Source organism: Oryx dammah, unplaced genomic scaffold (assembly GCF_014754425.2).
Source record: "Oryx dammah isolate SB20612 unplaced genomic scaffold, SCBI_Odam_1.1 HiC_scaffold_2, whole genome shotgun sequence".
NCBI lineage: Eukaryota > Metazoa > Chordata > Mammalia > Artiodactyla > Bovidae > Oryx > Oryx dammah.
Window position 1 is genome coordinate 152,073,197 of NW_024070186.1, and position 25,848 is coordinate 152,099,044.

The 25,848-nt window shown below is 42.6% G+C and overlaps 1 protein-coding gene across 5 annotated transcripts in view; it reads right to left on the minus strand.

Moving 5' to 3' along the window:
* Nucleotides 1-25,848, minus strand: part of TIAM1 (TIAM Rac1 associated GEF 1) — a 309,949-nt gene that overhangs the window by 96,483 nt on the left and 187,618 nt on the right. For 4 of the 5 annotated variants that reach the window (XM_040227933.1, XM_040227927.1, XM_040227925.1 and 1 more), the window contains 5 exons: nucleotides 21,394-21,618; nucleotides 19,045-19,230; nucleotides 11,815-11,961; nucleotides 8,912-8,986; nucleotides 6,292-6,462 (listed from right to left, as the gene is read on the minus strand). In XM_040227933.1, the coding sequence (XP_040083867.1) occupies nucleotides 6,292-6,462; nucleotides 8,912-8,986; nucleotides 11,815-11,961; nucleotides 19,045-19,230; nucleotides 21,394-21,618 (804 nt within the window). The remainder of the gene's footprint in view (nucleotides 1-6,291; nucleotides 6,463-8,911; nucleotides 8,987-11,814; nucleotides 11,962-19,044; nucleotides 19,231-21,393; nucleotides 21,619-25,848) is intronic. The other variant, XM_040227935.1, reaches the window with a different exon arrangement.

Below are 25,848 nucleotides of genomic sequence, written 5' to 3' on the forward strand. Positions count from 1 at the left end.
TTTAGAGATTTATCTGAAAGTACTACTAGTAGATAAAGATATGATGTCTGGAATTTGCTTCCCAAACCATCCAAAGCAGGGGGCGGGAGTCAGTGAGTAAATGGATGAAACACAATTCGATATTCTAGAACCCAGGAGTTAATTACATGATTAGCTACTCTTTTGTAAGTCTGAAATTTTTCATAAATACATCATCTCTTCACAACAGAAACTCAACTAAGGAGAATTCTTTCAAAGTAAGTGAAATTAATTTTTCACTGGCTTAATACTCTATTTACCTTCTCCCTCAACCAAAATTTGCTGGGAAAGATTGAAGGCAGGAGGAGAAGGGGACGACAGAGGATGAGTTGGTTGGATGGCCTCACCAACTCAATGGACATGAGTTTGAGTAAGCTCCGGGAGTTGGTGATGGACAGGGAAGCCTGGCATGCTGCAATCCATGGGGTTGCAAAGAGTCAGACACAACTGAGAGACTGAATGGAAAATTTTAAGGCCAAAGTAAGAACATTTCTGATATTTATTCCAATAAATATTCAATTACACCCATCAAACTCTGAAGTGTGCCAGACACCATGAGAAGCAATGCCAATAGGGAAATTAATAAAACATAAGTGCAGTCATCAGGAGTGTGTGAAGGGGCACGCAGAACATAGGAGGTGGGGACACTGGTGGCTTTGCTTCGTAAATAAATATACATGCAAGACATCGATCCTGCATCGTCAAGAAAGCATAGTTACAGACAGTAGGAGGGACTCTGTGCTAAACACCTAGCCAAACGATAAAGATGTTTTCTACAGTGATTCTTGGGAACCTCCAGTGTGCATCCTCTTCCTATAATGTGATGATTTGAAACCACAGCCTGAACACGGGCACCACGGAGCCAGCATCTTCCATGTACAGCCTTTTGGGCTTTTGCTGTGGGTTGTTGTTGTTTAGTCCCTCAGTTGTGCCTGACTCTTCTGCAACCCCCTGGACTGTCGCCCACCCGGCTCCTCCGTCCATGGGATTTCCCAGGCAAGAATCCTGGAGTGGGTTGTGCCATTTCCTTTTCCATTGCTGTGAGTGCTGCAAAGCAAATGCTCAATGACTCCCAGGCCCAGACTGTTCTTGCAAAATAACCAGGGTGGACGGGTAAACCCGGGAAACAAAGGCAGGGGAGCTTCAAAGGGTGTTAGCTACTTCTCAGAGAGCCACAGAGTTAAACAACAAAGTAATAATGCTTAAGAGAGCTGTGATATGCAAGGAAAGTTTACCTCACAGAGACAGAAGCTGCAAACGCTTCCCATGGACCAAGACACCCACAGAAATCTTTAATTATTAATAGAAGCAAAATATTTTGCTTCGCCATCTGTTTCCAACTGAGGTAGGAGGGAAAGAGAAATGAAACTTCATGGGGTCTTGATCAACAGGAACAAACCCACTGGGAAATCTTCCCATCATCATCAATAAATATTTCGTGGACATTCCCAACAGAGCTGCCACTTAGAAAGTCTTCTGGAAACCAGACCTGAATAGCAACCTCATCCAAGACTCCTGAAACCTCAGCATGAGAGATAGTCCACTGGCAGACACCAAAGGTCTTAAGGTGGTTTTGATGGAGACACCATTCCTTAAATGCTACCATGCTGAAAACATTTATACAGATGCACAGAGAACAATGAACAAGAGCCCACACTTTGAAGTGTTTAACAAGGAGAATAGAACGATGGTAAAAGGGTGGTTCTTACCACCTTCCCTCCTCCGCCGTATTTTCAAACTTCTTTAAGTTACAATAACGTCTTGATAACTTAGAAAGATAAACGTGAGCATGTACAACAAACACAAAAATGATAATGGTCTTACTTGTAACCCAGGAGTCTGTGGTTCGATCAGTAAATAGTTACCCTAAAAATGGGACTTTTAATCAATACACCAGTGTGTCTTCTCATTTTGGGAAATGTTTCTCAATTATGAGCCCTAGTGAGTCACGGCTGGTCTAACATAAAGAGAAAATCTTAATGAACTAAGATTATCAGCACTCTCAAGAATTTCAAAATCCTCCACTATTTGCAAGTCAATATCAAGGTGTTTTAAAAAAAAAAAAAAAACAGAATTCCAGATATCAATGAATATTTTAAGACAGTAATTCTCAGATGTGACCTGCACTATTTGTTGTTGTTGCTCTTCAGTCACTAAGCTGTGCCCTGTATTATACTCGTAAAATTTTCAAGAGAAAATTTCCTAACTCGGGAGAAATTCAGACAGGAAAAAACTTAAACGGTCCAAATTAGTTTTCCCACATTTACTTACTTAGGTTAGTTACTTAGCATTTGATTTATTTTGAGACAATGAACCCACAAATTATACCATAAAACAAATATCATTTAGTGTAGTTGGCATACTTCTTAAAAATTTACATGTTTCTATGACTTCTCCAAAGGATGAAATATAAAACATAAGGTAGGTATTTTCAATAAGTAATCTGAGCCCATTAACACAGATACCATACTCTTCAAATCCATCAACGTTTGGCTCTTTTCTGCTCATATTCTTCCATTTCAGTCAAACTTCTCCAGAAAACATAAATGCATGCAGTTAGGACATACAGAGATCCATGCACGCGCGTGCACACGCACAGTGCTACTGCAGAACTTCCAAGGATATTTATTCTGCCCTTCAAGATGATCTTTTTATTTTTTTAATGCCCACGTTCATTAGGAAAAAGTCACACACACACAAAAAGTCACAGGTCTACATGGAAGAGCTGAGTATGAATGAATGAATTTCTTTGTAATTATTTTAGTGATGGCAATGATCAGAATATATTCACAACCCACAGGCCAACATGCTTCCTGCTATATTTAGTAACAATCACTTTCATAACATTCAAAGCATGAACTGCACATGAAATGTAGATTTGGAAACAGTTACTATACCAGAACTGGACTGGTGCTCGGATGGCAGATGACAGACTGATGTGAAATGATGTGGATCAGACAGAATAGGAAAGAGAATGAGCTGAATGCAAGAGACAGAAGAAAAAGATTGATTATTAAATATTAGCGAGAGCACCCATCACCAACATTGAGAACAGCAATAAGGAAATAAAAGACAGACAATTCTGACAATCACCGTTGTTGTTTGGTCCCTCCTCTAAGGTGGGGGGCGGGGGGGGAATCACTCAATGTTAATTAGATCATTAATAACATGTGGCACTGTTTTCCCTATTATCTCTTTCCATCTGAAGAATAAAATCAGCTCCACTAACTGCAATAAAGTGTCTCCTAAAGAAGCATTCAGCTTTAGAAGGCACCTGGCTCCGGGCACACTATATAATTTACCCTACACAAATGCTTTTCTGGGGACCATCAATTTCTTGAAGTACACACCAAAGTTTTCTGTTTTTAAACTCAAGAGATGTAAGAGTGTTCTACACCATATTGCTTTTATCTCTAGTTCTATGTTTTTTTGGGGAAAAAAAAATCTGAGGATTCAAGAAAAACAATAAAAACCTTTTATTGTTAGAGAAAGGGATATATGTCACAATGACACCATTAAAATCCCATCAAGTGATAAAACCCTTTATAAGGGCAGCTGGTCTAACTCATTAATTAAAGATGGTCTCTAAGTTGCCCTGACAGTTGTCCTTCATTCCCTTAGTTTCTATCAAAGCAAAAGCTTGAAAAGTACCTAAAATCACTATTTTCCCCACTGTTTAATTTTTCACCAATATTTATTGCTAAACTCTAACACACCCTCCAATTCCTGATGGAGTCTAATGCCAGTGCATACAGGAGGGGCCAGAGCAATGCTACTCTTTGGAAGGCCCCTCCAGAGTTCAGCTAATATGAAAAACCCAGAGTCCTACTTCTGACACCTTCAGCTGCAGTTCTGAGAATAACTCCCACAGCTCGGCAGAATATTAATGGGTCTCTAAAGAATCGTGCTAATCTATAAATAAAAGGATGCAGAAATCCTCAATAGACTAATTTTGTTAAGTAATTAAAATAAAAAATGTGAACAGAAATGCCATTATCTTTAAAAAGCTAGAATTCGTGTACATGAAAGAATCGAAGCATGCAATGGTGTATCATTTATTTTTAACACCCATGTGGGGGCTGATTTTCAGCTTTGCCCTGAAACAAATGGTCCTTCTACTTTTCCTCCAGAGAGATGATCTGATACGCTTATTTGAGCCACAGTGTTCTATTTCTCCTTCACATGAAGCCAGATTTTTCCCTTACCAAGTCCTAGTCATTTGTACTTTTTGTTAAGTACAAAAATTGCTGATGGCAGAAGAACTGAGTTACTAGTTGAGATAGTGAAAGTTATTCTGTATTTATAAACCACTTGTATTGATCGAGGGCTTCCCAGGTGGTGGTAGTGGTGAAGAATCCGCCTGCCAATGCAGGAGACGTAAGAGAGTTGGGTTTAATCCCTGGGTCAGGAAGATCCCTGGAGTAGGAAATGGCAACCCACTCCAGCATTCTTGCCTGGAGAATCCCATGGACAGAGGAGCCTGGCGGGCTACAGCCCATAGGACTGTACGGTCCACAGAGTTGGACACGACTGAAGCGGCTTAGCACACGCATGTTGAATGAGAAGGTTCAAAACATCATTGGATTCATCCAGCTTCTTCTAGGATAAAATTATGACAAGGTTTCCACTTTCCCTTTAGTGGTCTCAGAGGAGGCAATTTTACTCCCCTAAGAATATATTCTAGGCTCTTCCACCCCTTACGGACCATCAATCCAGATGACTGACAGTTCTTGCAGCCATCTACTTGGCACAAAGGAAGCCATCCAAGTTTGGAGCGGCCAGATAGAAATTAAAAACCTCCCTTGCGGGCCTCCCTGGTGACTCAGTGGTAAAGAACCCACCTGCCAAAGCAGGAGACATAGGTTTGACCCCTGATCCGGGAAGAGACCACATAGGCTACGGAGCAACAAAGCCGAGGCGCCTCAACTACTGAGCCTGTGCTCTAGAGCCTGTGAGCCGCAATCACTGGCCCAAGTGCCCTAGAGCCCCTGCTCCACAACGGGAAGCCGCTGCAATGAGAAGCGTGCACACTGCAACTAGAGAGTACTCTCCGCTTGCCGCAACTAGAGAAAAGCCCAAGGAACAACGAAGACCCAGCACAGCTAAACAGCAAATAAACAAATAAAAGTACTGAAAGGGGAAAAGAAAAAAAGACCTCCATTGCAAGCGACTATGACCGTGATGTGAGCTCAGGCAAGGAAGCAGGGCTTTCTGAGCCTCACCTTCTCATCTATACAATGGGGACGTACCATTTCTTCTCAGACTCGACATGACTACCAAATAAGATTATTAATGCTGCTAATTAGGTAAAAGAAAAGCCTGACATTTAAGAAAAGTCCTGTTCTTTCCTCTTTCCCTTCTCTCACTCAAGGCAATCCAGTTCATCTAGCTGTCACTCAAGGAGGATCAAAAAAATGAAACTGGGCTTACCGTGAAAATGATCACGAAGTTTCCATAACTTAAGGTGTAAGCAGAGGAAGGGAGTTCAATCACTTGCCACTTTAAAGGAAAAAAGCGGCTAATTGTTTGTTCACAGGAAGAATTTCTCATCATGGACTGCAAATTTGACATCTATTTCAATGTTTGCCTACCCTAAAGATGCCCATGGTATATTAGAAACTGTCAAAGAGCAGGTTACAAATAGTGCACGTAATAGAGTGTTGTGTTGACCTCTCAGTCGTGTCCAACTCTTTGCAACCTCATGGACTGTAGCCGGCCAGGCTCCTCTGTGCCTGGGATTCTCCAGGCAAGAATACTGGAGAGGGTAGCCATTCCCTCCCCCAGGGGATCTTCCTGACCCAGGGATTGTACCTGGGTCTCCGCATTGCAGGCAGATTGTTTACCATCTGAGACACCTGGGAAGCTCCGTGCACATAATATGATGCCACTGAATACATGTATGTGTGCTTGTGGCAAACAAAAAGCAGGGACAAACACCAAAATGTTCACCGCGGTGACTTCTGAATTTTGTGAGCAAGGGTGCCTTAATTTTCGGCTTTGTTCTTAACCTAAATTCTCTACAACTTATGCAGTGAGCACGTAATAGGCTTTGCACACATCTATCAAGAACACATGTTACAAGAAGCTACGAAGAGAATCCCTCTCCTCCTAGTGTGGAAGAATTCAGGTCCATCCATTATGTGTATTATCACAAGGGGACCCAACACTGCTCTGGAATGAAATGAAGGTGTTCTTTCAAGAACCCTCCTCTGCCACCCGCATCTGAGTGTCCGTGGAGTCCTCCAACGCAAACAACCCCAAGTGGCCTCATACCTTGCAGATCAGCTCCAGGGTGTCCCGGGCCGTGTCCCCGGGCCGAACGACCGTCAGGGCTGGCTGATTGTTCGGTAGACAGAACCAGGACGGGGTGAAATACTCGTGGACCCAAATGTCACAGTCGGGATTGTGCTGGTGGACGGTGGGTAAGACCATTTCTTTCTCCCTCTAGGATAAGAAATAAAGTTAGCAGAGCAGCAAGTCAGTCTCTGGGGATTTCAGACCCCCTGATAGCACACAGGGATTATCTATTCTGAAGCAAAGGGCCCAGCGGCAGAAGTGTGGTGGCAGGAGTGAAGGATAGAGGGTACTCTCAGAGAGAGGAAGAAATTATAGAGAAAGGAGCTTTCTGGGGGTGGGCAAGATGTCTCAGGTGAGACGCAGACCTCACACCTGACCCATGGCATCCACAGGTGGGCACTGCATGACTGATTGAGTATCAAAGTTTGGAAGAAAGAAAGAAATGGACCATCCATTCAGTTCAGCTTTCTTGCTATGATTTCTTCCACAAACCCACTTCAAATTTAGAGCTGAGAGTCCTCTGGCAAGACTCTGTACCCTGATGAGCTGTAAGTTTCAAAGGCAACCAGGAGGCTCCAAGGAAATTCTTAAAGATGGTGTTCCAACACAAGCTATGCACAACCAGCATCATTTCTGTGCTCACATTTAACCTCTGGCACAGCTCTGGGAGGGACAGAGAGCTACATTTCCCTTATGAGGTGCAGAGAACTCCACAGATGAGTTTTCTATCTTTTCTCAGGCGGTTGCCATCAGTCCATCCTCTGAATCAGGGAATAGTACCAAGTGTCTAAGAATGGGAGGACCCATGCCTTACCTACATACTCAGCAGCTGGGTTATAGCTAAGCCAGTTAAACAGCTAAAGCAAAAAACACTCCACAGGTTGATGAAATATTAGGAACCTAGTCTCTCTGGAGTAAGCAAAGAAATAATTTCTTTAGATTTTAGCAAGGTAAAAATAATGCTGATGCTCAACAGGTGGTAAGAAATAAGCCTTGATTATTGGTTTATATCCATGAATTGGTAAATATGTACCCATAGGTTACTGAAAATGTGCTGCCATCAGCAGATTATAAGAAGAAACAAGTTTCCGAACGGAAGCCTGAGAGGTGGTAACATAACACCTTCCATATGTAAAAAGATCAGATCCCAGAATAGGGGACATGTTTCTGTAAAGGCTACTAACCTAAATTCTTCAATGGAGAAGACAATTTCAGCTCTGCCTGTGAATGGCTTGGCTTTCACAGATAAATTGAACCCCAGGGAAGGCACGGTCAAAATGCAATAAACTTGCCCAAATCCCATTAATTGTAATTGGAATCTTCCCACTCTGTCCCCACGTGCCACCTTAAAGAAATGCTCTTAGCACTAGATCAGCCCAAATTTTGCATCTAAACTGCTCTTTGAGTACAGGGCATTCCAGCCAAGGAGTAAAAATAAAGGGGTATCTCGGAAAAATGAAAAGAGTGACAGAAATCTAATGGAACAACTTTTGCAGTTTCCAGGATTCGTGTGCCTGGGGAAAACATCCCTACATTAAAAGCAGACTAATTATGATATTCAAGATGAATCACCTAACTTCAGACATGAATACATGAACACAGAAACTGTGCTTGGATTGCACATGAGGACAGTGATTTAACTTCATGAGATTTCATCAGAAAGAGACAGTGGTTATTGAATATTTCCAAGGACAGCTATCTTGATATCCACAATGACATAATCCAGGAGTAGTTAGGTATCAAAGGGAGAAAAAGATCGCTCTGTGACCACACTTCTCCCCACTCCCCCCAGTAACAGAAGCCTGAATTCAGAGGCTCAGATATATCTACAACATGGGACAAGCCACTGCTTGGTTGCATGGCAACTGAAAGCTGAACTCTGTCATATTGATTCTGAGTCAGGGAATGGAAGGATCATACCAAGGTCACATTATCAACATCAGAACTCCCACCCCTTCCCCCAACAAAGAGCTTGTTGGTATCACCATTAGGGTCTTTCAAATGAGGGATGTCCATTCATTTAGAGGCTGAAAATAGCAGCCTAGGGGAAAAAAAAATCAATATTCTTTATGGGCTTTCAATCAGAGCAGTTTGAAAGACGCTTTTAAATCCAAGCACAAGGTTAAACCAAGTCTGGAGATTTATAACTGGATGCTCGTCTTGCGAGGCAAATGTATGCTTTATTTTTAAGGGAACATACCATTAGAACAGTACTTTGAAATTAATCGAAGCAAAATAGGATGTGTGGGTAGAGAGGGAGACCAGTACAAACTCACCTCTTGAGAAGGAAGTTGTTTACGAGAGGAACTTACAATGGCATAAAATATTCTGCTACCCAGAACCCCACTTTCCTCCCTTATTCTAGATGCAAACAACATTCAAATGATAATTACTGAAAATGTGATGTCAGCAGGTGAATGTCTTACTGTAATGAAGTTTTCCATCTCTTCTGACCAATTACATAATTTTAAAGGACTGATTATTTCAGTTTCTAATACTGAGTCTACTTAATTTTAGGATCCCAAGAAACCATTGTACTGTGTAATGTTGAGGTATTTGTGGTACTTTTAGAAAAGGAACATGTGTTTATTTTTACCTTGCCATCTGGAACAGTGTCATCAAATATTCCCTCTAAAGATTTCTTTACAGCCTCAGTTCCCTCACCGAACACCTGCATATACAAAAGTATCATCTTAAAAAGGAATTTGGGCAAAAGAAGCATGAAAAGGAGATGGAAATGGGCATGGCTGTTAGAAAACATTACAAAAGTGTCACATTCTCTCATATCAAACTCTCAAGTAGGTAAAACAATTTACAAGCTAGCAGACCACGAAAACCATTCCTCTGTCAGGATCACTCCCCAACTCTTGGACAATTTTTTTTTTAATTGGCTTATTAGAGCTAGATTCTTTTCTATAAATTTAAATGAATTAGCTTACAAATGCAATGTACCGGATTCTTTCACAATGACGGGTTTCAACTACAGTGCCACACACCTAATCAGATATTTACCAATAATAATTAGTTTACGTTTTAATCCTCAGAACTAAGGGGTCTTCCCTGATGGTCTAGCGGTTAAGACTCCACATTTCCAATGCAGGGGGCATGGGTTTGATCCCTGGTTTGAGATCCGAGGTCTCATATGTCACGAGGTGTGGCCAAAGAATTTAAAAATAAATAAATACATCAATAAAAAACTTAAAAATCCTCAAAACCTGAGACATACATTTAGAATTATATTACCGCAACACCATGGAAAAGTTTCTTATTTGAAAAATAGAAACTTGTCTACCCTTGGAAATTTAATGAATTCTACAAACTTAAAGATATCACTGTGAATTGGTAGATTAAGTTTGACATATATACAGTACCATGTATGAAAATAAATAGCTAGTGGGAAGCTGGTGTATAGTGCAGGGAGATCAGTTCGGTGCTCTGTAATGACCTAGATGGGTGGGATGAGAGATGGACGGGAAGAAGCTATATGTATGTATATAGCTACGTATGTATCTAGCTGATTCAGTGATGCACAGCAGATACTAATACACTGTCGCACATCAATTATAATCCAATTTAAAAAGATATGACTAAAACCACAGCAGGGTACCCATGCCACTAGGTGGTCAAAATCTCAACACATCAATGTGAGAAATTTTATATACCGGCTCTCAACTGATGGCGTACTGTTGGTATAGAGTATGTAATTAAGAAAAAGGTTTTGCTCCAAAGCAAGTGAGATACATAGAAACATACAATTTTTATCTGTTTCAAAGTCCTAAATTAACAAGTAAATTTCTATTGGTATGCTTATGGCTAAGAGGTTTTTTAAAACTCTTATGATAAGAGAGAATAACAAGAATTGGTTATATAACATTACATGATCCTTTGATTAAAAGAAATAGCTAAACTTCTTTTGGATTCGTTTAAATTCAGGCATATATTTCAGCAGCAATGGACTATAACATAAGTGGGCACCCATAAAGTAGAAGCATATGCATGAACCAAAGCTCCTTTTTTAAGATATTTTTTATTTTATTTTAATTTTATTTATTTATTGGCTGCTCGTATGGCATGTGGGATCTTTGTTCCCAAATCAAGGATCAAACCCACGGCCTCTGCAGTGGAAGCAGCGAGTCTTGACCACGTCCCTGAAATAAGGCTTTTAACAGAAGAAAAATGCAACTTGAGTTGCCAACTGCAAATCCTGGCATGCATTTATAGTGATGGTCTGAGTCACCTGTAAGGCCAATAGATGCACATAGAACAAGGCGAGAAATGCTGACTGCTAAGGTCACCTTTTTGCACGTTTAATCAAGAGTCATCAAGTCTTGTGTGTGATTTTTTCCGCTGAAATATTGACTTTCCTCCAGTTTATTCTTCGAATTTACACAGAAGTGAGACCCCAGGCAGCCAACTTGACGCGCCTCTCTCCCCAAAGACCAGAGAACAAACTGCATGACTGCTCAGGCTCTCCCCATCTGCTTATCATTTCTACATCCCAGGCAGAAACGATGAGCATGGTGGGCAGCTAAGGACTTAGTACCTCAGCGTTCAGGCCTAATTTCTCTTTTAAATGTCATTCCTAAGTAAACTAATGGCTGAACTAGCCAAATGAACAAGATCTTTTTTGACTGAGTCAGTCAATGGACCTGTCTCACTTTGCATAAGGAGTGAACAGGTCAAATTGGCAATACTAATCATGACCTCAAAATGCACAGTGCCTCTGCAGCTCACGGACTGGATATTCTCCTCCTCTCCTATGTTCTTTCCATGCCTATCATCAAAGCAGCTCTGGGGCAACTTGTTTTTCAAAGCCAAAAGGAAATGACAATGGAAAGAGAGTTCCCCAGAAGTAACTCTGGCAAGAAAGTGGTCTTTGCTAGTAAAAGTCAAAGTGATGAGGCCAGAGCATTTGGGTATTAGAGACCCAGTAATGCAGCACCCTAGGGGGTACCACTCATGATGCACTGAGACAGGTCCCCTTCAAGCCCTGCCACCTCGCGAGACGGACGTCACGGTGGTGAGTACGCGCTCTCAGACGCCTAGTTCCTCATATTGGTAGGCACCCATTTTAATGTCAACCTCAAACAGTCAAGGGCAAAGAAATAATCAGATTGCCCTGGAGGCGGCCTTTGATCCAACGCCAGAGGAAGCATAAAAAGACTGCTCAGGTGCCCACATGGCTTCATCATCAAGCCCTGCTTTTTTCCGGAAGACTCAGGAAGAAGCGCACTTTCCGTACGTCTGTAATTAAGCAAGGCTTAGAAAGGATGCAGGTGGGGACGGGAGCTTGGTGATAGACTAATAGCAGAGTTCAGCGTTGTGGGTGTACATTATCTATTTAAAGCATCTAGCACAACTAACTTCTTTGCTTCAGCTAGCTGAAGTGGTGTAACGCTGGGTATCAATCAAGGAACAACACACACATGCGTGAACATCCCAAGTGACGTGTCCGTGGAAGTAACCTACGCTTGCTTTCTCATCCACCCTGGAACCCACCTGATTGATGCTTGGGCGTCCCTGCTTCTTTTTAGAGGTAGTATCCAGACCCCAAAGAGAAGAAAACCTGCTCCTTCTCTTGCTTGCGGATCGGGACATGGCCTGAGTGCGTCTTCTGACTCCAGTTTCACCTGTGCGGGCGGCCACCTGAGGACGGCAAGAGGGGCCATCGACAAGAGGCAGTCAGGACTGCTGACCTGTTCCCCAAAGTCCCCACTAAGCCCCACCCTCCAAGAGTTTCATGTCAGCCAACACTGAGCCCACCACCCACAGCATTCCATCCATGACTCACATATATGGGAACTCTGAGAGTCCTTTCTAGATTCAAACTATAACCGAAAGCTTGGCAAACTCGATCACTGTCTGAAATAATCAGTTGCTGTGATTGTTCAGCTACTCAGGCATGTCTGACTCTTTGCAACCCCGTGGACTGCAGCACACCGGGTTTCCCTGTCCTTCACTATCTTCCAGACTTTGCTCAGACTTTCATCCATTGAGTCGGTAATATCCAACCATCTCATCCTCTTGTCACCCTCAATCTTTCCCAGCACGAGGGTCTTTTCCAATGAGTTGGCTCAGTAAAAATACATAATAACAGTAACAGAATGTATAGCAGGTTTCCAAGAATTCAGATGTCCTTCTGGTCACAGTCCCAAACTCCAGCATCAAGTTAAACTAACCATACTTTCTTGAGATTCTCTCTAAATAATACAGAGTTGTTCCTATACCCTAACAAACAACAGTGACGGAGTCAGCAAAAACAGTGAAAACAGCACATTTGGGTGCCTGTGATTTCGTACTGAATCTAAATTTGCCTATCTCTTCTATTTTGTTTTCTCAGAATTAGATAAAATTACGTTCCTCATTAAGCAAGTGACGGTTGTCCCCCAAGATTAATCACTCCTTGGCCTTAGTCAGAGAAATCTCAAAAAAAGTTGAGCATCTGGCTGCCCCAGGTGGACTTATCCTTGGGATACTGATGAAGTTCTGGTCAAAGGGAAGTAGAAACGTTATTTATAATTTCCAGGAAAGATCCTCAAAAGGAGGGGGTTTTCCATTATCCTTCACTCCCCTCTTTCCAGAAAGGTCATGTTAGCTAGTTCAGGACATTTGGATGGAAGCATTTTCAAGGATTACAGAATAAGACGGAAGGGACCCAGGTCCATGAAAAATGGTGAAACCACGTTATAGCCTTGCATGTCCTATGTTTAGGTGAAAGAGGAATAAGAGTTGTATTTCCTCAATCATGATTTCGTAAAATATTTAATTTCAAACAGGCATAGAAAAGGCTAGAAGACATTTTCCTCCTTATTTTTATAGGATATATTTTACACAGCAAAAGAGAGCAAAAAAATGTTTCCCAAAACATGAAAACTACCACTGTTAATATTTGGTTACATCCTTCCTGACTTTACTTCCAAGCAAACATGTATATAATCTTTTTACAAAAATGGAAACGTACTAAATGCATTTGGCAATTCTGTCATCTACACTTAAAATATGATACTCATCTTTTTATTAAAACAAACTTTAACTTTGGAGAGGAAAAAGTATTTTTATTTTTTTAAAAAAGGAAGCTAACCTCCATTGAGATATTTGCAAGGTGCCAGTGTGCATGCTCAGTAATTCAGTTGTGTTTGACTCTTTGCGACCCCTACGGACTGTCGCCCACTGTAGCCCACCAGCCTCCTCTGTTCATGGGATTTTTCCAAGCAAGAATACTGGAGTGGCTTGCCATTTTCTCCTCCAAGGGGATCTTCCTGACCCAGGAATTGAACCTGTATCTCCTGCATTACAGGTGGATTCCTTACACTTGAGCTACCAGCCAGGAACCCAGACAAATACTTAAATGTTCAGAAAGGGACCACACCAAACCTACATCCACTGCCGTGATCACCTGCATCAAGCAATAGGTGCAGGAGCTCTGAGACTTTATGGATTTTCAAATCATAAAGTCTTTGCAGGCAATCCTTCGGGCTTGAACTTTATCCCACAGGTGGTAAGCAGAGTCCCAGGAACCTAAGGGAATTTCTGCCAGGAGGTCTCAAGAGGCCACCCACGGGCCCTCCTTTCAAACAAGGGAGTGCCAGGAGGTACAGCGAGTTGGGCTTGAAATGAAACTTCCCCGCCCACTCTTTGTTGCTGGAGGTAAATATCTCAGAACCTACTTGTCATAGATTCCCACACAGGCAACTCCCCATGTGATGACTGCCAACTGGCCGCCTTCTCATGGATGAACAATGTTGGGTAACACCCGGGGGCCCCCTCAGCAGTGAGTACACTAGCTATAAGGCACACCTTCCTGAGGTTTTCAGCATTGACAGGGTAAACACTCTGGAAGCCCCAGTGAGTAGATTGGCAAAGACCCTGACGTCCATCAGAAACAAGAATCAAAACACCTTCTCTGCAAGGGTATTAGCGGGAAAGTTTTGGTCCCAAACAAAAAAAAAGAGGAGGGAGCTTGAAAGGTCTTGCATTTTCTCAGCTTCAGACATAAGCAAACCTAGACAGGGGCAGGTAAAAATGTGGCACTCAACACAATGGTGGGAAAACTCCCCCAGAGAGAGCTCTTACCACAAATATACTCAAGGTGTTAGGGGGGCAAAAGTCACACAACAATAAAGGACACATTTTTATGTTAAATATGTAAACATTTTTTCTTCTCCATTTGATCGCTTTCTAAGCTAAAGGTAAACAACCGTTGTAAAAGGGATAAATGATAATGTGCTAACATACAAAGATGCTCACATAAGTATGTCAAAATCAGTTAAGCTTATGGTCACAAAATGAGGCTTAGAACCACTGAATAAATGGTATTAAAGGTAAAAATTCTAGAGAAAAAATGTTCACGTGGTCTCATATTTATAAAGATCTATATACGGACATATACAGGCAGATACACATGCATGGACACACGGACACACAATTGTCCATCAGTATCCATGGGAAACTGGGTCTTTAGGTCCCCCAAGGAACCAAAATCCTCCCATGCTCAAGAGATTATATACAATGGCATAGTATTTATATATAACCTACATACCATCTCCTATGTATTTTAAATATCACTAGCTTACTTATAATACCTAATATAATGTATATTCTATGTAAATAGGTGTAAGTACAATGTAAATGCTATGGAAATCGTTGAGCAAATTTGTTTTGCTTTTTGGAACTTTCTGGAATTTATTTTTTTGAATATTTCCAATCCATGGTTGGTTGAATCCGCAGATGCAGAACCTGCAGAAATGAACGGTCGTGTGTGTGTGTGTGTGTGTGTGTGTGTGTGTGTGTGTGTGTGTGTGTCTGGTGTCTGTATGTATCACAGCTATGGAAATAGTTGAGCAAATTTGTTTTGCTTTTTGGAACTTTCTGGAATTTGTTTTTTTGAATATTTCCAATCCATGGTTGATTGAATCCCCAGATGCAGAACCTGTGGAAATGAATGGTCAAGTGTGTGTGTGTGTGTCTGGTGTCTGTGTGTATCACAGCACCCATCAATATCTGAACTTTTGTGTTTATCTGGTGTTGCTGTTTAGTCGCTAAGGCATGTCCAACGCTTGTGACCCCATAAACTGTAGCCCGCCAGGCTCCTCTGTCCATGGAATTTCCCATAACTAGGGTGGGGTGCCATTTCCTTCTCCAGAAGATCTTCCTGACTCAGGGATGGAACCCATGATTCTTGGGTCTCCTGCATTGCAGGCAGATCCTTTACCACCGAGATACCTGGGAAGCCCTTGTGTTTATCTGATTGCTTACTTATTATCCATCTTTCCCACAAGAATATAAGCTCCAATGGGACAAGAACTCTGGATTCGTTCACTGCTATAACCCTAATCAGAGGACAGTACAGACATATGCCAGGCACTCACATTTATTTGTTAGCGGAATGAATAAATAAACAAGAAACAAACAAGAAAAAGCAGAAGCAGAGATCCTACGTAACACAGTTACAACAAGTAAACAGCAACTCTAGTTTCTAATTTTGGACAAACAGAGTCCAGAAGAGAAACTCAAACAACCATAAATGTGCTCAGTTCCCAGCTGACCGGTTGGTTTAATTCTGTTTAACAAATGGACTGTTTCATTTAAGGTTCTGATAGTAACCACTCTAAACTGTTGGGGATCTCATAAACTACAAAAGTTACTGCTACTCCCAAGACAATAATGACTCAAAATGAGCAAAGAGATTTAGATGGAAGGAAAAAAAAAAAAGCTGGCAAACGAACTGTTGAACAAGAGCTCAAGAGTTTCTCAATGATCTTTGCTTACACAATGCCTCTCTTTGTTGCCCGTACCTGATTACTCTATCATTCTGTTCATCTGTGCAAACAAGAACAATGATAACCTTCTTCCAAAGAGTACAGTGGGGACCCTTCAGTTAATTACTGAAAATCACTGAGCATGATGCGAAGTCGTCCTGGTCAATGGAACTTAAATTGTGCTCGAATCTCCTCCTCTAGCCCCGTTGCCCTGACACCTCCTCCTCCCATGCTCCCCACTTAAAAGAAGGGAAAAAAAAAGTCTGGACAAAGGCTAAATTGAAGAGTGTTTCAACCCCAAGGGAAAAGAACATTCTCTGGGGTCAAAAGACAAGGAGAGAAGGAAAAAAATAAGTATCCAACAAATGAGACAGTAAAAACTCCCTGCCCAGAACCTTCTATAAAACGTACAGCAACAAATAGGAACAGATACCAAACAGGCTTGCTTAACTGGTCTGGTCCCACTGAAACCCCTCATGGAAAAGAGAAGTTTGCAATGACACACAAACACCCAGATATACGAGACAGATGTAGCTAGCAAAAAAAAAAAAAAAAAACAAAGGAACAGAGACTGGCACATATGGAATTAAACATTCTCTTTTAAAATCATGGACTGAATAAAGCTAAAAGTTACTAGCCCTTCCACTCCCGTTGTCAGCTGGTCAGATTTTAAAAGCCTGCCCATCAAAAGAAAAGCACACACAAATCATAGACATCGAGACAGAGGAGATTAGAAGGTCTGGAGATAAATTGTGGGAGGATAATTAGTGGTTTTTATTTCATCATCTCATTTTAGAGGGACTTCCCAGGTGGCGCTAGTAGTAAAGAATCTGCCTGACCAATGCAAGAGACGCAGGTTTGAACCTTGAGGTGGGAAGATCCCCTGGAGGAGGAAATGGCAAATTGCTCCAGTATTTTTGCCTGAAAAATTCCAAGGACAAGAGGAGCCTGGCGGGCTATAGCCCACGGAGTTGCAAAGAGTCAGAGACAGCTGAGCAACTAAGCATACACAGGAGAGGTTAGCTTCAGTGGCTTTGAAGAAAATAATAGAAACACAGAAGTTTTAGGTAGACAGCAAGATTATTTTCTCCAAAGGTTATCAAGCCCAGGAGAAGGAAACAGCCATTTGGATGGCTTGGGATTTAGTATTGGGTTGGCTGAAAAGTTCATTAGGGTTTTTCCATAAGAACTCAAACAAATTTTTTGGCCAACCCAGTAATAACACTGATGCACCATCATGAGTATCAAACTTCCTACATAAGAAAGTGAAATAAAAAGTTGCTCAGTCATGTCCCAGTCTTTGCAACCCCATGACTCTAACTCGCCAGGCTCCTCTGTCCATGGAATTCTCCAGGCAAGAATACTGGAGTGGGTAACCATTTCCTACTCCAGAGGATCTTCCTGACACAGGGATAGAACCAAGGTCTCCAACATGCAGGCAGATTCTTTAGCGTCTGAAACACCAGGGAAGCCCTTTCCTTAATAAGACTGCTCCTTCAATTGATGACATTCTCACAGTGTGGTAAACAAGAATTTTTCTCACAATTATTTTGCAGAACAAGCAAACTAAGATTTGGTTAAGTTACAAAGCAGTGTCCAGGTCTCACAGAAACAGACCAAGAGCCACAAACTGAAGACCGTTTGCAAAATTAATTGATCACAGTCCTTGGACCCAGTGCCACTAAAAAAATAAGACTTAATAGCTGTATGGAGAGGTGGTAGCCAGGAGACCAAGAGCTGAGCTGTAATTAGTAGAACAAATCAGGATGCCAGTTCTAATAACTCCAGAAATTGGTTTAAGACTTCTTTAAAAATGTAAATCTACCCTAATTATCTGAATGATGATGCTAATCTATTTATAAAGAACACAAACGCCTCTGAGTGAATTACAGCTCTGAATCAATTGAAGAGCGCAGCTGACACAGCGAGCCCAGAGCCCCACAGGAAAGCTTCTCCAAGGCGGTTTCTGGAACCTGGGACTTAACATTCAGTTTCACAGTAAATGTGCTAAGGTGCAGTACATTTTCAGTGGGTGTTCATTTGGATAGGCGAAAACCGTGTTGCTCGCATAGCAATTTTTGAGAAGAAAGGAACCCAAAGTACATAAAGCTGTTTGCAATTTAGCAAGTACATGAAATTACAGATTGCAAACAAACAACTACACAATCTGCCACTCTGGAGGTCAGATGAAAATTCTCTTCCCCAAGCAACTACCTATGTCGGGCTGAGAAACACAGAAAGGTCTTGACCTTCTACAAAAGAATCAGGTATTTATGGTCACCCAAAACTATGATGGGGGCTTCCTGGTGGCTCAGACAGTAGAGAATCCGCCTGCAGTGTAGAAGACCTGGGTTGGATCCCTGGGTTGGGAAGATCCCCTGGAGGAGGGCATGGTAACCCACTCCAGTATTCTTGCCTGGAGAATTCCATGGAGAGAGGAGCCTGGTGAGTCCATGGGGTCGAAGAGTCAGACATGACTGAGCGACTAACACTTTAACTTTCAAAACTATGATGAAAAAGTGAAAAGGAAGATTTTTAAAGAAATCTACTCAATATGCGGTGTGTGTCTTCGTGTGAGAAACTGAGAGAGAAACACATTTATGTTTGAGAGAACAAGCTCTCCACTTATCATATCCACAAGAATAACAGAAAAAATATATACTGGGGTTGAAAGCACGACACCACCTAAAAATGACATGAGTTATCCACCAGTACCCCATGCGAAGAGCTCTTGAGGTAATACCTTTCATATTTTCTTTGCACAATAATTTAGGCCCCATCAAGACCAGCTTAGTAACAAATATCAAAAGAGATTCAAATGAAGATTTACATCCATGGCTGAGAGAGGACGTATCACAAAGCCACACAGAGCAGTAAAACTGGAAAACCGCTTCAGAGACTCTTGTCAAATCGTGCTCAGGATTAATAGTCAAGATGAATATTTATCAAAAACACATTAGCGTCTACTTACCAGGGCATGAAAAGATGACACAGAAAAAATTCCAAGGCGGCCCATTGCCACTTTAGTTGGTCGGCTTGCAAAGGCAAGTAACCTTTTAGGGTTGGGCAGCTCCCCACCTTGGAGGCTGGCTAGGTAACAGCGGTAGCGAAACAGGTCCATTTGGAACTGCTCAAGATTCTGCTCCCAGACAAAGATCTACAGTGGTGAAAACAGGGAAAAAGCGAAAGAAGAAAAAGAGAAGGCAAATGTTAACAATTTTATTCCACATAAATGTGACAAGTCCACATGTTGCAAAGGTATTCATTTTAATCCTAAAAGGTAAACAGCAGGTATCCTAAGTTTCTTAGGTAAGTAATAACAAGTCCCATTTTGCTGTTTCCATAGCTGACTTGTTTTTCTGCGAGCTACAGTCATACATTCAGTATGACACACAGAACATATAGCCTTAGTTGCTCTGCTCCCTTCCATCATAGATTCTGTTTGCAACCGTGACAGACCATCAGCTCCAGGCTCAGAACCACAAACCTGAGGGAGAAGAAGTGAAAAAGCAGAGCAATTCCAGCCCTGGAGAAGTATATGACTTACCTAGGGGTGGTTTTTCAGAGGAAGGTAGAGAAGAAGAAAAGCAAAGTGATTTCAAAATCAGAGACAAATAGGCCGAGAGTTTTGGGAGCAGGTGGGCGGTTGAAAGTACAGGATGGGACCACGGAAAATACTAACGGTGAAGATCCACATTCTGGAACACATAGTTTCAATCACAGAATAGATCCAAGATGTTTCCACATTTTTCAAAGTGGCAAAATAATACCCACCTCCTGAGGCTGATGTGATGGTTGAACAAAGTAATGCAAGAGTAAGAGTTGGAATAGGTATATTGTGAAGGCTCAGGGATCTTGGCTGTGATGTGGATATTAATCAGTGGTTGACAGCTACCTTTTTACTTCAGCTTAAAATACGGTGTTAGTATAAACACATATTCATAACACTATTCACAACAGCCAAATAATGGAAATAGCCCAAATATCTATCAAAAGACGAATGGGTAAACAAATTGTGGTGTAAACACACAATGGAGTAATATTCATCCATAAAGGGAATGGAGTGTGCATACCACAGCCTGGACCAGTCTGTAAAATATTACGCTAACTCAAAGACATTGACACAAAAGGCCACACAGTATGCTACTCCATTCATACAAAACATCCAAAACTGGCAAACCCAGAGACAGAATGCCAGGGGCAGAGAGGAGCAACAGCTTAAAAGATACGGAGTTTCCTTTAGAGGTAGACAGTATTTGGGAATAGACAGAGATAATGGTTACTCAAAAGAGAAGGAAATGGCAGCCCACTCCAGTGTTCTTGCCTGGAGAATCCCAAGGACGGGGGAGCCTGGTGGGCTGCCGTCTACGGGGTCGCACAGAGTCGGACACGACTGAAGTGACTTAGCAGCAGCAGCAGCAGCAACATTATACATGTACTCAATGCCACTGAACTGTACACTTTAAAGTGGTTAAGTTTGTGTTATGTCAATTTCACCTCTGGTTAAAAAAATATATAGAACAGGGTAATCGAGGGAAAGAACAGACAGAGAGGAATTCAGATTATATGTTGATCAATTATTTAAATAGCGTTTATTCACATACTTATTTCCTACATACTAGGCAAAGTTTCAAAATGTTGCTAAAAGGCTATCACTGACTTTAATTTTTTTTTTTTTTTCCTTTTTGGCAATACCACATGGCACGTGGGATCTTAGTTCCCTGACAGGGATTGAACCAGTGCCCTCTGCATTGGAAGGGCAGAGTCTGGACCCCCAGGGAAGTCTCTATCACTGACTTTAAAACAACTGAATAGAAGGCAAAATGTCCTCTGTTATCTCACTAAATCTTTCCTTTTTAGCGTGAAATACACTGACCTGCATATACAGCAATTATAGACATATTTTTAAAGCACACTCTACCTTTACTAAATATAGAAATTTAACTTTATTGAGGAGTCAGGGATGAAGTTAGACCCATCACAGTTGGGCACGCGGTCAACCTGATAACACGGGGAATGAAATCGCAGACATGCCAATTACCCACATCCCCGAGAACAGCCTGCCACCGGTGGGAGCAGGAGGGCTCCTGTATTAGACTTCTGTTTTTCCTCCATGTAATACTGTTCCCTTCAGCTCATAACAATCAACTGTGAACCACTGGTGAGGAGAACAGACAGTCAAAATAAAGAGTCTAGCAGCCTGGGCGACAGGCTGACAAGGAGGAGATAGCCAAGGATGTTTCTCGGTTCCAAGGCAGTAGAAACACCCCCTTTCAAGACCTAAGGATTGGCCCACATCTGCACACAGGAGAACAATTACCTGATCTAATATAGTTTTCTTCTTCTTTGAATCCGTGACGGAAGACAGCTGCATTTCGCCCATTTTCTTCATCTTCTCGTCCATGTCGATCTTCTGCTCCAGTTTTTTGATCTCCGACTTCAGCAGCCGGAGCGTGTCCTCTTTGTGGTGGTGTCTTGCGACAGCGGCCGCGCAAGCAGAGTGGATGGCTGTGATCCAGTTCTCCAGCTCTGTCTGGCTGGTGGTCTGTGAGGGGCGGGCCGGGGCCCGAGAAGAAACAGGCACCACGGAGGTCAGCAGAGAAGAACCAGTGTGCACTTCCAGGCAAGCCCTGGCTGGGGGTCAAGCAGACACACACCCCGTGGGGAAGGCTAACCTTTCTGACCGCCTTGCTCAGAGAGCAGATAAAACGAGGGCGTCTCAGGTCAGACACTCGGCCCAGCCCTCGCTCGCAAGGGCTGTCGGGAATGAGGCCACCACGCCAGGTCACTCATGTACTTACTGAGCTCACTTGTTGCAACGGACTGAATGGTTGTATCCAGCCCCCTGCCCCAGATTCAAACACTGAAAACCTAACCCCCATGTGATGGAGCTGTGCGCTCAGTCGTGTCTGACTCCTTGCGACCCCATGGACCGAAGCCCACCGTGGAATCTTCCAGGCAAGAATGCTGGAGTGGATTGCCATTTCCTTCTCCGAGTGTGACGGTATTAGGAGGTAATGAGGTCATGGGGGTGGAGGCGTCATACAGGGGATCGGTGCCCCTATAAAAGGAAGCCAGAGAGGTAGCTAGCTCCAGAGCTCCATAGACTGCCATCCATGAATCAGGGAACGCACTCGATCAGACCCCAACCATGTTCCCACCCTCATCTCACACATCCAGCCTCCAGAATGTTTATAAAGTCACCCAGTCTCGGGTGGTTGGTGACAGCGGCCCAAACCAAAGCACCGGCATATGTGACAATTCGATCCCCCACTGTCGTTTAATCACTAAGTCGTGTCCACCTCTTTGTGACCCCACAGACCGCAGCATGCCAGGCTCCTCTGTCTTCCACTGTCTCCTGAAATTTGTTCACATTCATGCCCACTGAGTCTGTGGACAGTTCTATACAGAGAGCTTAGTTTTGGTTTCTTTTTTAACTTCTAATTTTTTTAATGAATGTATGATAACACATTCACAGGAGACTGGAAAAATACAGAAAAAAGTGACATATAGTTCCATTATATAATTATTTTTATAAGTAGACAAATGAAGGTTTTTAGTAGGTGTTTCAGATAGCTTGGTTTCTTATTGACAGTTGCTATGAAGCAAAGATCAGTTCCCAGAGGGGATGGGTCAGTTCAGAGGTGACAATGAAGCCAAGGGATATTACAAGGAAAATGCGATAACCCTGTCCGCAGTGAACCGCTGTAACCCCAATCCTCAGGTGCCCTGCCTGAGCCAAGCAGCCATAACACAACTAGGGCTGGGATGGAGATCCAGGAGCTAGAAGTACTACCAACTCAGGAACACAGGGGAGAGTCTAGAAATAGCAACCACCCAGGAGAACTCCAGCCACTAAGAGCGACCAGGTCAAGGGGCTTTAAAGACAATTAACATTAGCGGGAGACACCCGCCAGTGAGCAGATAACTTCAAAGTGGGCTTGCTGAAACTCCGGGTGCCCTGAAAGGCAAAAGCTGGGGGGACAGTTCATGTGTCATCATATGCTATGATTAATTCTCTAGGAACACAATCAACGAGCATCTCCTTAGAGAAGTTTAGTAAACGCTCAGAAGTTAGCTCAGAACCCAACCATGCCTCAGCCTGAACAGAGGATCTCTTTGGCTACATCAATATTAAACTGGCCAACAGCATGATTTTTCACTCACAAAACATTGTTACTTTTTTATTTTCTCTCTGATGCATCTTCCAACTTTTCTCACTCATTTGAGCCATGGTTTGGAAATATATTCTACTAACAGGACTCCACCCACAAAACTGAAATTTAAGTGAAGGGATCACCACTAGGGTTTATGTTATTTCGGAATCTCATCAGATTCATATCCCACAAAAGAAATGGCATCAAATGTTACAGTGTCTGCCAGCAGAGACACCACACACCAGACTAACCTAGGCAATCTGGCAGTTGTTATGTTTATAACAAAACATTTGCCTGTATCTAAGGAAGACTTCAATAAGCTAGATATTCTCCTAAAGAAACAGCACCCGATAAAGCAAATGGAACCATCTCGGTGGGAAAAGAAGAGATAAAGATACTGGAAGTCAAAGGTAAATACTTATAGGTAGGGAAGGGAAAAATGCAATGTGTGTATATGAGATTCATCTTTCGATTACATACCTAGGACTGAACCATCTTATAATTGGAAGCTTGTAACTGACTACCTTTCTCCATTTTACTTCCCACTCCCCGCTTTAATTCTTTAAGAGTTAAAGACTCAGCTGCAAATTTTTTATCTTTAATCTCCTCTTAGAAAGCAATTACCTTCCATTTTGTCTTTATATATCACCTTAAAGTTATTTCAGAAAAACAGAGTTTAAGATCCTCCCACATATAAAACCACCATGCTTCCCATGCCTAGTGCAACTGAAATGTTTGCTTGTCTCTGGGTTTCTCAACCTCAGTGGGTAATTTGCAGGTGCAGTTATCCCTCCCACCCCCACCCCTTTAAAACATTTTACTGGAGAAGGCAACGGCACCCCACTCCAGTACTCTTGCCTGGAAAATCCCATGGAAGGAGGAGCCTGGTAGGCTGCAGTCCATGGGGTCACCAAGAGTCGGACATGACTGAGGGACTTCACTTTCACTTTTCACTTTCATACATTGGAGAAGGAAATGGCAGCCCACGCCAGTGTTCTTGCTTGGAGAATCCCAGGGACGAGGGAGCTTGGTGGGCTGCCGTCTATGGGGTCGCACAGAGTCGGACACAACTGAAGCGACTTAGCAGCAGCAGTAGCAGCAGAGAAGGAATCAGTTCAGATGGGAAAACAATCAAGTAAGGATGCCTTTCGAAAAGAAACATTTCCAGGAAGGAAATACCAAGTATTGGTGAAGACATGGAGCAACCAGAATATTCTTATGAGCTGCTGGATGCTAAACTGGTGTAACTGGCTTGGAAAACTATTTGGCACTACCTCCTAAAGTAGAAGGTCTGCACACCTTGTGACCCCCAAAACGCACTCGTGGGTATGTTCTCAAGAGAAATGCATTCCTGTGTTCACCAAAACGTATGTCCTGAAAGGTTTACAGCAGTTCAATTTGCAATGGACAAAACTAAAAACTATCCCAACACCTGTCAACAGGAGAATGAAGGAAACGCATGGATAATCACACAGGGACACATGACGCGGGAATGAGAGACCGGTGACTACACGCTGCAATAAGGGTAAAGTTCCACACATGCTGTGTGCTTAGTCGCCCAGTCACGTCCCAATCTTTGCAGCCCGCCAGGCTCCTCTATGCAGGGGATTCTCCAGGCAAGAACACTGGAGTGGGCTGCCATGCCCTCCTCCAGGGGATCTTCCCAACCCAGGGATCGAACCCAGGTCTCCGGCACTGCAGACGGATTCTTTACTGTCTGAGCTAGCAGAGGAGGCCCACATAAGACTGAGGAAAAGAAGCCAAACACGAAAGAGTTTCAAGACTCTACTTATATAAAGTGCAAACGCAGGAAAACTAATGTACACTGTGAGAAGTCAGAAGAGTTGTTTGATGGGAATTGGGGGGCAGAGGGGAGGTAGCATTTGGAAGGAAGCACAGGGTATCTCTCGGGTGCTGGCCACATTCTGCTTCTTGATCCGGATGCCAGTTACGTGAGTGTATGTCACGGGTATGCCCATGAAACATCATCAAAAAGAGTACTTTTCTGTGTATACGTTATACTTTAACAGAGAGTTTTTAAAAGATCCTTCCCAGATATGTCACCCTAATATTGTAGTCTAATTTTTCTACAACTATTCTAAAAATGTTACACTTCCGACTCTTATTTTTCCGGAAAAAGTGTCACTAGAGGGTTGTAATGGAAGTTCCCAACAGCATGACCTTTTCCAACATCACCTTCTTTGTCCTCCAAAGTGCCTGGCAGCATCTGATGAAGAGCTAGTCCCTTGAGCCAAAATATGCTTTTCCCCTTTGTACGCACAGCTCAATGGAAACAAGGAGCTTTCAGATGTGAAGGGAGCTGGTGTTTTAACCCATGTGAAAAGGATATTGTGGGGCTCCTTCAGATGGAATCCATGCAGAGGTAGCACGTGTCACTGAGGAGGACAGGACATGTCTCCAGTAAAAACAGCTGGTGCATCAGTGCTCTCTGAAAGGTCAGCGTCTATTCCCCCAGGACCATCTTCATACATCTCTGCCTCCCTTCTCCCACCCCAGAAGAAGAAAAGCAAATATCTACAACCCTGACATAATACCTAACGAACAGTGAGAAAGAGCTTGAAAGAGTTTAAAATTCCTGATACAAACTCTGCTAAATC